This window comes from Asterias rubens, chromosome 9, assembly GCF_902459465.1.
Source record: "Asterias rubens chromosome 9, eAstRub1.3, whole genome shotgun sequence".
NCBI classification, from domain to species: domain Eukaryota; kingdom Metazoa; phylum Echinodermata; class Asteroidea; order Forcipulatida; family Asteriidae; genus Asterias; species Asterias rubens.
The window spans coordinates 18,948,383-18,960,618 of record NC_047070.1 but is presented as its reverse complement, the minus strand read 5'-3'; the positions used below and the strand labels follow the sequence as shown (position 1 = coordinate 18,960,618).

At 39.5% G+C, this 12,236-nt stretch overlaps 1 protein-coding gene across 2 annotated transcripts; it reads left to right on the top strand.

Annotated features, from left to right (window-relative positions):
• Positions 1 to 144: 144 nt before the first annotated feature.
• LOC117294973 (SET and MYND domain-containing protein 5-like) lies at positions 145 to 11,082 on the top strand. 2 transcript variants are annotated; one of them, XM_033777530.1, is made up of 13 exons: positions 145 to 344; positions 381 to 417; positions 1,144 to 1,392; positions 2,369 to 2,490; positions 2,902 to 2,971; positions 4,001 to 4,105; positions 4,517 to 4,579; positions 5,796 to 5,866; positions 6,600 to 6,706; positions 7,194 to 7,250; positions 7,908 to 8,002; positions 9,045 to 9,115; positions 10,400 to 11,082. In XM_033777530.1, exons 1-13 carry the CDS (start codon positions 319 to 321, stop codon positions 10,536 to 10,538), a joined length of 1,212 nt encoding a protein of 403 aa, XP_033633421.1. In that variant the 5' UTR covers positions 145 to 318; the 3' UTR covers positions 10,539 to 11,082. The 2 variants fall into 2 exon arrangements, with proteins under 2 accessions (XP_033633421.1, XP_033633420.1); XM_033777529.1 differs by having other exon boundaries at positions 145 to 417.
• Positions 11,083 to 12,236: the final 1,154 nt, after the last annotated feature.

Below are 12,236 nucleotides of genomic sequence, written 5' to 3'. Positions count from 1 at the left end.
TTGATTACTGATCTCTGGTTCCCAGCTATGGTTTAGCCGTCCCAACTGTAACAACTCAAACTGAGACCAGTTGGGACTTTTCTAAAGTTGGGACGGAACATCTTGATGATGATGATGCAATGCGTGAATAAACAACGTGGTAAATGGGTAAATGAACTCGTGGCAGGTCAACACCGACTCCCTAGCTTGCTCAACTTTTACACCAATATATTTAACTGGTGTTCTGTTTGTGTTGTTACTCATTGATTTCTAGCGCTGGTCCCAATTCTTTGGTAGGATTGTTATGTGCTAAAAGGTCACAAAAAGGTCAACAACAACATGGCAGCCTCCAGTGAAACGTGTTTTGATGGTGGAATGTTGTCACATAACAACGTCAAAAATGCCGGTGTCAGCACAAGATACATTGATGATGTGAAGGTACACAAGTTGCAAGTACAAAGAGAAGCTTCTGTAGTCTTACCAATGGCAATAGTTTGTTAATGATGTAGGCTTATGTCAAATGATTAATCGATGACTTTTTCTGGTCATCTGCTGCAGTCTGGCAGGCTGTGGGCAGAGGTGGGGGGAGGGGGTGATCACCACACCAGGGCAACACCACAACTTCCTAGATCTAGAAATTATAATGCTCCCCAGTGAGCCTCATTAAGTTATAGGGGTCTAATAATATTTTGGGCATCCTTAACGCTGTACGTTTTAAAAATCGGCGTTGAGCCAGCGATAACTGAAGTTTCCTTGGCTTTGGAACACAACCAAAACTTTCCCCACTCACCCGATATAAATTCATAATGCTTGTTTTGCCTTTTTCATGGGTGAAATTAAAAACATCTTTAAAAAATGCAATTTTCTGTTCGGTACTGGTGTTTTTCTGCTGCTCGCCCGTTTTTTTTTACTTCTCTATATGCTCAACGCTTTATTTTTTGGGTCACCAAGGGCTGAACCGCGGGTACCAGCCTAATGGATTGACGAACTGCCGAGTCGCAACCGAGTTAGACTAAACCATTCTGCAAGGCAGTGCGGCAGTGCATGCAAGCAATTAGTATAAATGTGTGAATGGCGGGTATTGTAAACGAACATATTAACATGTTCAAAATTAATCATTTTGAATGTTTCTTGACCCTCACCCCAACCCCAAATCTCGCCCAGGGTAAAGGTGTGTTCGCAGCAACAGATTTCACTACAGGTAACACCCTCTTCACTGAAGACCCATTGGTCAGTGCGCAATTTCTCTGGAATGAAACCTATCGTTACACAGCTTGTGAGTTCTGCATGCGCTCAATGGAAACAGCGCAGGAGATGGCGCAGAGGTTGACTGGGAACTCGGCCTTGGTACTGCCTCATCCCGAATGCTGTACAGTGAAGAGAGAGGAGCATACAGTGTGTCCACAGTGTCTGGTAAACCATTAGTTGAGATAATCGTAACCATCCTCCCGACATTGCCTGGCAGCCTCCGGCTCCAGAGCGGGAGGAGGGTTACAGTATCGCAATTAGTAAACTATGGGAATGAAGAGAGTTAGTCCACTGTTTGTCTTGGGTGCATTCAAAATTAAGGGAATCAAAGTGTGGTGAAGAGGTTTTCAACTAGTGGTTTAATCCCAACGAGGCCTGGTTCTTGATAATTTTACCGAAACAAAGTCGAGGTAAATTATCAAGAACCAGGCCTCGGCGAGTTTAAACCACTAGTTGAAAACCGATTCAAGACACTTTGATTCCCATTTGTAAATACCTTTTTGGTTAAAAGGCGTTTAAAAGTAAGAAACTCTGTAAAACTTATCCGTAGTGCTTGAGCTCTGTATGTTTCCACCTCCATGGTATGTTCAGAATACATGTTGAACGTACATGAACGTTGTTCGTACGTGTGTGCGCATGCGCGTATAGTCTTGGTGCATATTTGCTTGTTTCCCTTTCACACACAGCGCGGCCAACTCACCGACAGCGCCTGCATCGCCCGTAACAAGAAACGTCTTGCATCAAGACTAGCGCGGACAACCGGTTATAAATACTTGTCATTATCAATGGTTTTAACACCCTCACGTGATGCGCTGGTTTTAACACCCTCACGTGACACGCTCTCCACCAATAGGAATAGTGAAACTGTCTGAGGTATTTATGAATATCAGTTTAGCCTTATCGGGTTGACCCAGGTTTGGCCCCTGTTTGAGTAGCTCTGACATCATTGCCTTGACTCACTCGTGTCAGACCCAAGTCAGACCCAAGCAACTTGCTTGGGGAGAAGGCCCAATTTCAAAAAGCTGCTTTTAGGGAAGTTATACATTTTGTAACCAATAGTTATGGCTACATAGCTATTACAAGGCCTGTCTGTATATCTAAGAACTATGTGACCTTACAGTCCTCATCTTCTCTTTTACAGATTCCGTATTGCGGTGTTGAGTGCCGTGATCAAGCGAGGGCGCAGTACCATCAGGTTCTTTGCGTAGGTCAAGCTCCACCCGCTCCTGAACACCCTCTGGTCATCCTCAAGGAAGCCTGGAAGTAAGAATCCAGACGTCGATTTCACCAAACTCTTCCTAACTTAGGATTAATCTTAGGACTTAGGCTGAGTTAAGTTCTCAATCCATAGACGTTAGGACGCAATGACCTCATTCTGAGACCCAATATGTAGTACCTTATTATAAGGGTTTACAAGGTGCTAAGCGCATTTAGCAGTCACAGCCAGGAACACCAGGGCGAACCCCTTCTCTTTTTCGATAAGTGCACTGGGTTCTTTTACATGCATAACACAACACATGGGACCAATGGCTTTATGTCCCACGGCTTTTCGTTGAAACTGAATTCAACATGTCTGGTTACTTTCAATTGAAGAAAATAAATCCCATGATTGCTTGCTTTGTTTCCAACAAATTCAACACTATTTCAATATTTTACTGTCTGTTTATTCTTTAGAACGATGCACTATCCACCGGAGACAGCCAGTATCACTCTTGTTATGAAGATGATTGCAACCATCAAACAAGTAATGTTTATTAAATGGGAGTCGGGGTACCAAACACCTATAACATTTTATGCACAATTTCATAGAGCTGCTTAAGCAAAAAATATTGCTTAAAAATTCCTGACATTTTCCAACCAACAAACTACAAAGTTTACTGTCCTCTTAGGTGGTCTTAACAATCAAGGCATCTGGGCACAGTTTCATGGCTCTGCTTACTGCCAAACTCTGCACTTTTGATTTGTTGTTTGCTTACAGGAAAAGCACTTATTTTTTTGTGCACTCACTTTGTGAGCAAAGAATGTAGTAACATTAAGTACACATGCCCACAAGCAAATATTATCTGCTAACCTGTGAAATACGCTTGACTTGAGGAGCTGCGTTCCCAAATTCTGTAAGCCCTGATTCTTTGCTTATGGTAAGCAAAGCCATGAAATTTTGCTCTGCTGTAGAATGCTTGGGTTATGGGTTCGAATCCAACTCAAGTAGCCTGCAGATTTTTTCTGTAGGACTGGGGTTGGGGGTTTGAAGCACCAAGTATATAATGCTTATCACACAAACCTAAATTCATCTAATGTTCACCTAATGCTTTACCTTCAATTCTGGTTTTAAAGGCAGTGGACACTATTGGTAATTACTTAAAATAATTATTATCATAAACCTTTCTTGATTACGAGTAATGGGGAGAGGTTGATAGTATAAAACATTGTGAGAGACACCTCCCTCTGAAGTGAAGTAGTTTTCGAGAAAGAAATAATTTTCCACCTATTTTATTTGGAGACCTCAGATTTAGAATTTGAGGTCTCGAAATCAAGCATCTGAAAGCACGCAACTTCGTGGGACCATGGTGCGAAAAGTGTGTTCTTTTCTTTCATTAATATCTTGCAACTTCGACGACCGATTGAGCTCAAATTTTCACAGGTTTGTTATTTTATGCATATGTTCATATGCTGAGATACACCAACTGTGAAGACAGTCTTTGACAATTACCAATAGTGTCTAGTGTCTTTAACCATGGACAATAATTTAGCAAGATCATTTGATTTGTTTTAGGCAAGGAATAAAGACTTGGTACTCTCTGCCTTCAGCCAGTTTTGTCAGAAAACAAGAAACGAAGAGCAGCAACTTGCGCATAAATTACTTGGCAGCCAATTCCAGGTAAGCACTCAATGTATCTTATGAATATTCAGCGTGTCTAATTAATATTTATAAAGTGCCTTATGCCAGGCCTCAAGGCGCTTTCCACTAAAATAAACAAAATTCAGTGTACAGTATATCTTAAATATTTACACGCACAAAATAATTAATGGCCTGAAGTTTCAACCCTAGCACAGTCTTTCTCGAAGACTAAAGAGAAAGACTCTGCTAGGGTCGAAACATCGGGCCATTAACTTTTTATTTTCATTTAAACCTTTTAGTTGGTAAGCAGTTTGCAACAGCTAATTCTATTTTCTCTCAAATATTTAGTCTGAATACGATTAAGACAACCCTTTTTTCAACTTAACACTAAATTTGAACACCCCGGTTTAATTCCAGCTAAAACCCCAGATGTCATGTTTTGTTTTGCAGGACCAGTTAGACACTTTGCAGTCCCTTCTGGCTGGAACGCTTTATGAAGACTGCATCAATCAGGTTTGCAATAATAATAATATTTAGTATTATACAGCGTTCTCATATTTCACCCCCCAAAAAAAACTTTCTCAAAATATTTATGTTTGTTTTAAAGACACTGGACACTATTGGTAATTGTCAAAGATCAGTCTTCTCACTTGGTGTATCTTAACCTATGCATAAAATAACAAACCTGTGAAAATTTGAGCTCAATCGGTTGTCCAAGTTGCGAGATAATAATGGAAGAAAAAAACACCCTTGTCACACAGAGTTGTGAGACCTCAAATTCTAAGTCCGAGGTCTCGAAATCAAATTCGCAGAAAGCTACTTCTTTCTCAAAAACTACGTTACTTCAGAGGGAGCTGTTTCTCACAATGTTTTATTTCATCAACAGCTCCCCATTACTTGTTCCCAAGTGCGGTTTTATGCTAATAATTATTTTGAGTAATTACCAAGTTAGTGTCCACTGCCTTTAAGCACCTTACACCCATTTCGGACAGGCAATCCAGAGTCGCGCCGAACCAAATTCTGAATTATGAAAACTTAGACGTCTGAAACAGTTAGGAACGACTGAACACGCGAGAAGTCGGAAGATCGACTGTTGCAGTCGTTCGGAACAACTCTGGAGCGCCTTGGTTTCTGACGCAGATCTCGTCATGGACTGAGCCAATACAAATGTTATGTTAAGTTTGCCTCTCTGAAAGCAAACTTTATTTGGGTCGATCCAGAGTCGCTCCATATCTATTTTGGTTTGACGCGACTGACCGGTATTAAAGGCAGTGGACACTATTGGTACTTACTCAAAATAACTATTAGCTATACCTTATTTGGTAACGAGTAATGGGGAGAGGTGTTAGTATAAAACATTGTGAGAAACAGCTCTCTCTGAAGTGGAGTATTTTTTGAGAAAGAGTAATTTTCCACAAATTTGATTTTGAGACCCCAGGTCTCGAAATCAAGCATCTGAAAGCACACAACTTCCTGTGACAAGGGTGGTTTTTTTTCATTATTATCCAATTTTGCTGACTGATTGAGCTCAAATTTTCACAGGTTTGTTATTTTATGCATATGTTGAGATACAGCAAGTGAGAAGACTGGTCTTTGACAATTACCAATAGTGTTTTTAAATACCTTCTTGGTAGATACGTGTGCTATATATATTTTATAATTGTTGATATACTATTGAGTTTGTGCTAGTTTTTGTTGTAGTTTACCAGCTTCTTTTATTTTCTTGTAGTGGTTCACAGCGGAAGGGCTAAGGTCACTGTTTGCTTTGATTGGAATGAATGGTCAAGGAGTAGGGACAAGGTAAGATAATACGCTAAACAAGAAACACTCCTAACTTTTTTGTATTGTCCCTTTACCTTGGTGGCTTTTAGTTTGCTGGTCGTCTCCCTAGTGTTTTTAGGATGGTTATAAATATCTCTGTCACTGTATTTTTTTGTCCTGGTTTTGTTTTATTTTATAGGTCTTCCTTTCTATTTTACAAATTATCGCTAGAAAACAATTTTCATGTTTTTTAATGTTTTTAATTTTTTTTTTATGCAAGTTGCCAGACACACAAGGCCTAAAGGCCACTTCAAGGTGTGGGCTACAATTATTTTTATTTTTTTTTGAAGCCTTTCTCACCTACTCCTAGGGCTGAAACAGGGTTAACCCTTTTACAGTCCATACAGATGTAGGCTTGGGTATCATCAGTCCGAAGAGCAGAAAGCACTACCTCCCCAATTTTATGTAGCAAGTGTCACGACTGCGATTCGAACCCACACTCTGCTGATCAAACACCAGAGCTTGAATCTGGTGCTCTTAACCGCTCGGCCATGACACGCTTATAATAAATGATGTTTATATTAAATTGAATTGAATTGAATTGAACTCGACAAAGCCAAGTGTTAACTCTTACCACGTTATGTTGAATGACATCTGTACATGCAAATTTTGTTTGGACAGTCATACGGCAGATATTTTTTAACGTCTGGAATAATTTCAACAACAAAAATTTATTTCACAAAGCACTAACGGATTCTTATATCTTTTTCAGTTCATTGAGTGTTTATGTTCATAACTGTGATGCCTTGGATATATCGCATGATGACAGACAATCCTTGGACGCATTCATTGACCAGCTGTATGTCGACATTGAACAAGGTACAAACGATTCTTTTGTTTCTCCTTGTATTGTATTTAAAGCCATTGGACCCTTTCGGTAAACAGTGTTGTCCAAGGCCCACACTTTGTGTACCACAACTTCTATATCAAATAACAAACCTGTGAAAATTTAGGCTCAATCGGTCATCGGAGTCGGGAGAAAACAACGGGAAAAACCCACCCTTGTTTCCCTGCGTTTCGCCGTGTCATGACATGTGTTTAAAATAAATCCGTAATTCTCGTTAACGAGAATTTATATTGTTTTGCTGTTTTCTCAAAAAGTAAAGCATTTCATGGAATAATATTTCAAGAGAAGTCTTTCACCATTGCCTTCTGTAAACCCTGTAAGTTATTTGTAAATCTGTGAACTTGTATTTTTTTTTCTGAACCGAAAGGGTCCAATGGCTTTAAAGGAATTTTTGTCAATCAGGTACATTAAGAGAATAACAAAGTGAAAATGTTCCTTTATTTTGGATTTACTTTTCAGAATCGGGTACATTTCTCAACTGTGAAGGTTCAGCCTTGTACCAGTTGCAAAGCCGCTGTAAGTAATCTGAGCTAAATTTCATGAAGCCTGTAAGCACAAAAACTTGCTTAGCAATAATAACATTTCCTTTTCTTTTGGCAACTTACACCTTTTATTCCAATGTAATTCCTCTTCCCCAACGGAATTCATTATAAACACACCAACTCTTTTGTGGCCAAACTGAGAAATTCTTTAAGGGAGCTGTAAGTAATCTGAGTTAAATTTCATAAAGCCTGTAAGCACAAAAACTTGCTTAGCAATAATAACATTTCCTTTTCTTTTGGCAACTTACACCTTTTATTCCAATGTAATTCCTCTTCCCCAACGGAATTCATTATAAACACACCAACTCTTTTGTGGCCAAACTGAGAAATTCTTTAAGGGAGCTGTAAGTAATCTGAGTTAAATTTCATAAAGCCTGTAAGCACAAAAACTTGCTTAGCAATAATAACATTTCCTTTTCTTTTGGCAACTTACACCTTTTATTCCAATGTAATTCCTCTTCCCAAACGGAATTCATTATAAACACACCAACTCATAGAAAAGGTTTTTGTGGCCAAACTGAGAAATTCTTTAAGGGAGCTTTCCTGTAATGAAGAGTTTCAGTCTAACATGCAGTTTGATTGAGATAAACTTGGATAAGATTGAAAAAAGGATTTTGTGTATGTTTTCCAGGTAATCACAGTTGTCGTCCCAATGCAGAGGTACAATTTAATGCTAACAACTCAACGTTATCAGTGGTAGCCCTGACGGACATCAACAAAAGCGAAGTGAGTCTAATAATATTTTAATATTAATTTAATACGTGGAATCATGTTTGTGATATGACACTATTTCAGAAGGAAATAAATTTAATCTGAAAGTTCAAGTGTTAGAAATTACAGCGGGTACAAATGACGTAATATGCAGATGGGGTCAAAACTAAAATATCCTCATAAACTACAAACAAATGAAAGAGGCGGATGATGAACTAACTGAAATTATTTTCGGACCCGAATTTATTTTACAAGACAAGCGGCCAATTTTACAACTTGAGTTTTAAAAGATAGATCTTAACTACAATGTATGTATCAATCCTTATTGCTAAATGAAGTGTGAAGTCACAATACAAATCACTTTGGTAATATTGACAACTCATTTTATATTGGATGAATCTCATTTGAACCTCATTTCCTTTTTCACTAATAAGAATAAGAATAATAATAATATCAACGTCTTATATAGCGCACGTATCTACCAAACAAGGTACTTAAGGCGCTGAGTATATACAAACTTTCAGAAAGATAGGTTATTGCAGTGATGAATTCTGAGACCCAATTATTTAGCACCTTATAAGGGTTTACAAGGTGCTACGGCGCATTAAGCAGCCACAACCAGGAACACCAGGGCGAACCCCTTCTCTATTTTGAAAAGTGCACTGGGTTCTTTTACGTGCATAACACAACACATGGGACCAACGGCTTTACATCCCATCCGAAGGACGAAGCAATGGTAAAGTGTCTTGCTTAATAACACAAGTGTCATGGCTGGGGATTCGAACCCACATTCTGCTGATCAGAAACACCAGAGTTTGAATTCGGTGCTCTTAACCGCTCGGCCAAGACACTTCCATTACACAGTGAGGTACTCTACTCTGGTAGTCAATTGATAAACACAAGACTACCGGACTTGTCCGGTCCTCAGTTTACTGGCCCGGGGCTAACATTACTAGGAGCCTGTGTAATTTTCAAGTCCTGTATGAGTTGCTCCTGTGTACAGCACATTTTGTGGTTTGTTTAATAATAATATTATTGCTGCTGTGCTTTTCTTCAGGAAATTTGTATATGCTACTTGGATGAATGCAGTAGAGAAAGAAGCCGACATTCTCGTCAAAAAATTCTCAGGTATTCCTGTTGGAAACAATATTATTTTTGTCCTCACTCAACACATACATTAGTTTAAATGTAAAATGCTCAAAGCTTCAAACAAGTATACTTTATGACCAGGTCGCAATTGCATAAAGCCTATAAGCATATCAAATTGCTAAGCACCGATCATGCTTAACAAATACTGGGTACCAGCCAAAATTCTGTAAAGTTTACTATGGGTGCGTTCGTTTAGTTCCCCTGGGTCGACCCCGGTGTGTGGCCTGTTTTTTTTCCAGGACAAACATGTGCAGATAATTACCCACGTTCGTCCTGGAAAAAAAAACGGCCACACACCGGGGTTGACCCAGGGAAGCTAAACGAACGCACCCATTGTTGCAACGGGTGCCCCACTATTTTTTTGCTGAGCATAGAAATTTGCTAAGCAATATTTTCTGCTTATCAGCTTTATGAAATTGGGCAAAGAGCATTCCACAGTACTGATACAGTCTGCTTAGTATCTGAGTCTAGCTTTTACTTGAAGACCATCAGAGCAAATTGATTGAAAAATTGATTTGTTTCACCGCTGAAAATTTAGAACCACAATTCATAAAAACAGATTGTTAACCAGGAGGTTGCTGGTTCAAATCCTTTTCTTTTTTTACCCCAAAATTTACTCAGTCAGTTTCCCTTGTGGTTTATTCCATGATGTTTGAAATCAAAAAAGTGTTTCTCCGTAAGGTGATCCCTTCCTATCCCAGGTTGTATTGTAGACTTGGGTGTGATCCCTGGCTATCAATGGCTTCTGACTGGCACCCTGAGCATAGATAAAAACCAAACAGAAAGACCATCAACATTAGGGGTAACTGGCTCAGTTGGTAGAGCACCAGCCTGTTAATCCAGAGGTAGATGAAGCAGGTTCAAATCCCGCTTTATAGTCGGTTGTTCTTTTTAAGAGTTAGAGCTTTACTGCAAAGCAAACCATCTCCACCATAATTTCGGTGGCAGGTCATGGCTGAGCAGTTAAGAGCATCGGACTCAAGCTCTGGTGTTTCTGATCAGCAGAGTGTGGGTTCGAGTCCCATCTTGACACTTGTGTCCTTAAACAAGACATGCCCCCCACCTATTACTGCATCCTTGTCAATCTGATGGGATGTAAAGCCAGTGGTCCCTTGTGTTGTGCAATGCACATAAAAACCCACTGCATGTTTAGGCGCCTTGAATGTTTAGGCGCCTTGAGCATCACTGAGTGGCGGATATAAGCGCTATATAAAATGCCATAATGAAATCAATTAGGTTTTTTATTTTATGATTGTTTTACAGGGAGAACTACCTTTTTCTTTGTGGATGTGTGAAGTGTTTGGAGCAGTACAATGATGCAGAACAAACCTCAAGTGAAGAGGAGGAGGAGGAGGAGGCAGATATGCAAGATGGGGGAGGGGGAGCAGCTATGGATACGTAACTATAACACTCTGACTACAGATGTTAGAACAACCCACCCATACCCCAAAATGCCACAGCAATGGTATTTCAGCACACGCACAGTGATGTAGAGAGTGGAGCCATACCCCAAAGTGCTTCGATAAGAGTGGTAAACTGAAGAAACCACCAGCTATATATGCTTACTTTGCATTGTTTGTTACCTCGTGAACAGAAAACAACACAAATGAAGCATGACATTGAGGCTCTACACGCCATGTTTGGTGTGCTTGACGACACGGCCACGACTACCAGTACACATAGCTTGCATAACTTGATACATTACCACAGTAATTTGGGCCCCAGTCTCTGCAGGTATAGATACCACCTCGGCTGCACCAGCAAGCTCACCAACTCAAGAAGAAAACAAAGTCTACTTTCCTGGAAGAACCATTTTAAACAACAGGGGGTTAGCAATTTGACAGGGTTTTAGTTGAAGTTACATGTACCATAACTTACCTAGGCCCAATTTCATAGAGCTGCTAAGCACAAACATTTGCTTAGCATGAAATTTCTTTCTTGATAATAACAGGATTACCAACACAATTGCCAAGTGATTTTCAGGATAAGCAATACCAGTAACAAGAAATATGCACATATGTGTGCTTAGCAGCGCTATGAAATTGGCCACTAGTCTCTACAGGTATAGATACCCTTCAGCTGCTCCAGCAAGCTCACCAACTTCACCAAGAAGAGAACAAAATCTGCTTTCCTGTAAGACAAATCATATACAACAGTCAGTTTAATAACAGGGTTTAAACATGGAGGTAGTAGTTAAACTATTACCTTACAACCTTACCAAACTGTCATTTACAGAGTCCCTGATGTACAATTGCGTTCAACAACATCAGGGCCCAATTTAATAGAGCTGCTAAGCACAAAATTTGTTTAGCATGAAATTTCTTCCTTTACAGAAACAGGACTACCAACCGAATTTCCACGTGATTTTCAGGATAAGCTGTTCTAAAACAGCCAAATATCAGTATAAACAAGAAATACAACAAATGGAAGTTCTGTTGGTAATCCTGTTTTTATCAAGGAAGAAATTTCGCGCTAAAGCAAATTTTGGTGGGCCCTGCTTCCAGAAGAAAAGACTGTGGAAAGGAAAAACAAAAAAAGTTACAGTTAGGTTTGGAAACAAAGGTTACTAAGAAGCTGTGTAAGGAATGGTTAAGGCTGTGGAGAAAAGTTGTAAGGTTATTTTTCCGTTCAGACTTACCAGGGGCCAATTTCATAGAGCTGCTTAAGCAAAAAGAAATTGCTTAAGCACGAAAATAGCTTGCTTATTTTATACATTTTACTGGCCAAAATTTAATGTTGTATACATTGCTTGTGACTGGTATTTAGCTGTTGTTTACTTAGCATAACAATTGAGTGGAGTCTTGGCCGGGTATCTGATTTTACTAAAGCAAGGATTATTTTGCTTAAGCAAAATTTAGTGCTCAAGCAGCTCTTTGAAATTGGGCCCAGATACTTAACCCGATAGTGACCTTTACTGCGAACTCTGACCTCTGGTCACCATGACATTGAAGGCAGATTAATCATCATCTATAAAGGATTTGATAACTAGTTTAATATCTAAGCTAAAACTACTACTCTAGGCCTTTGCAAACTTACCATTCATACTGACCTGTTTAGGTGTTGCTGGCCCTTCGTTATGATTGGCCTCTATGAAGCTCCA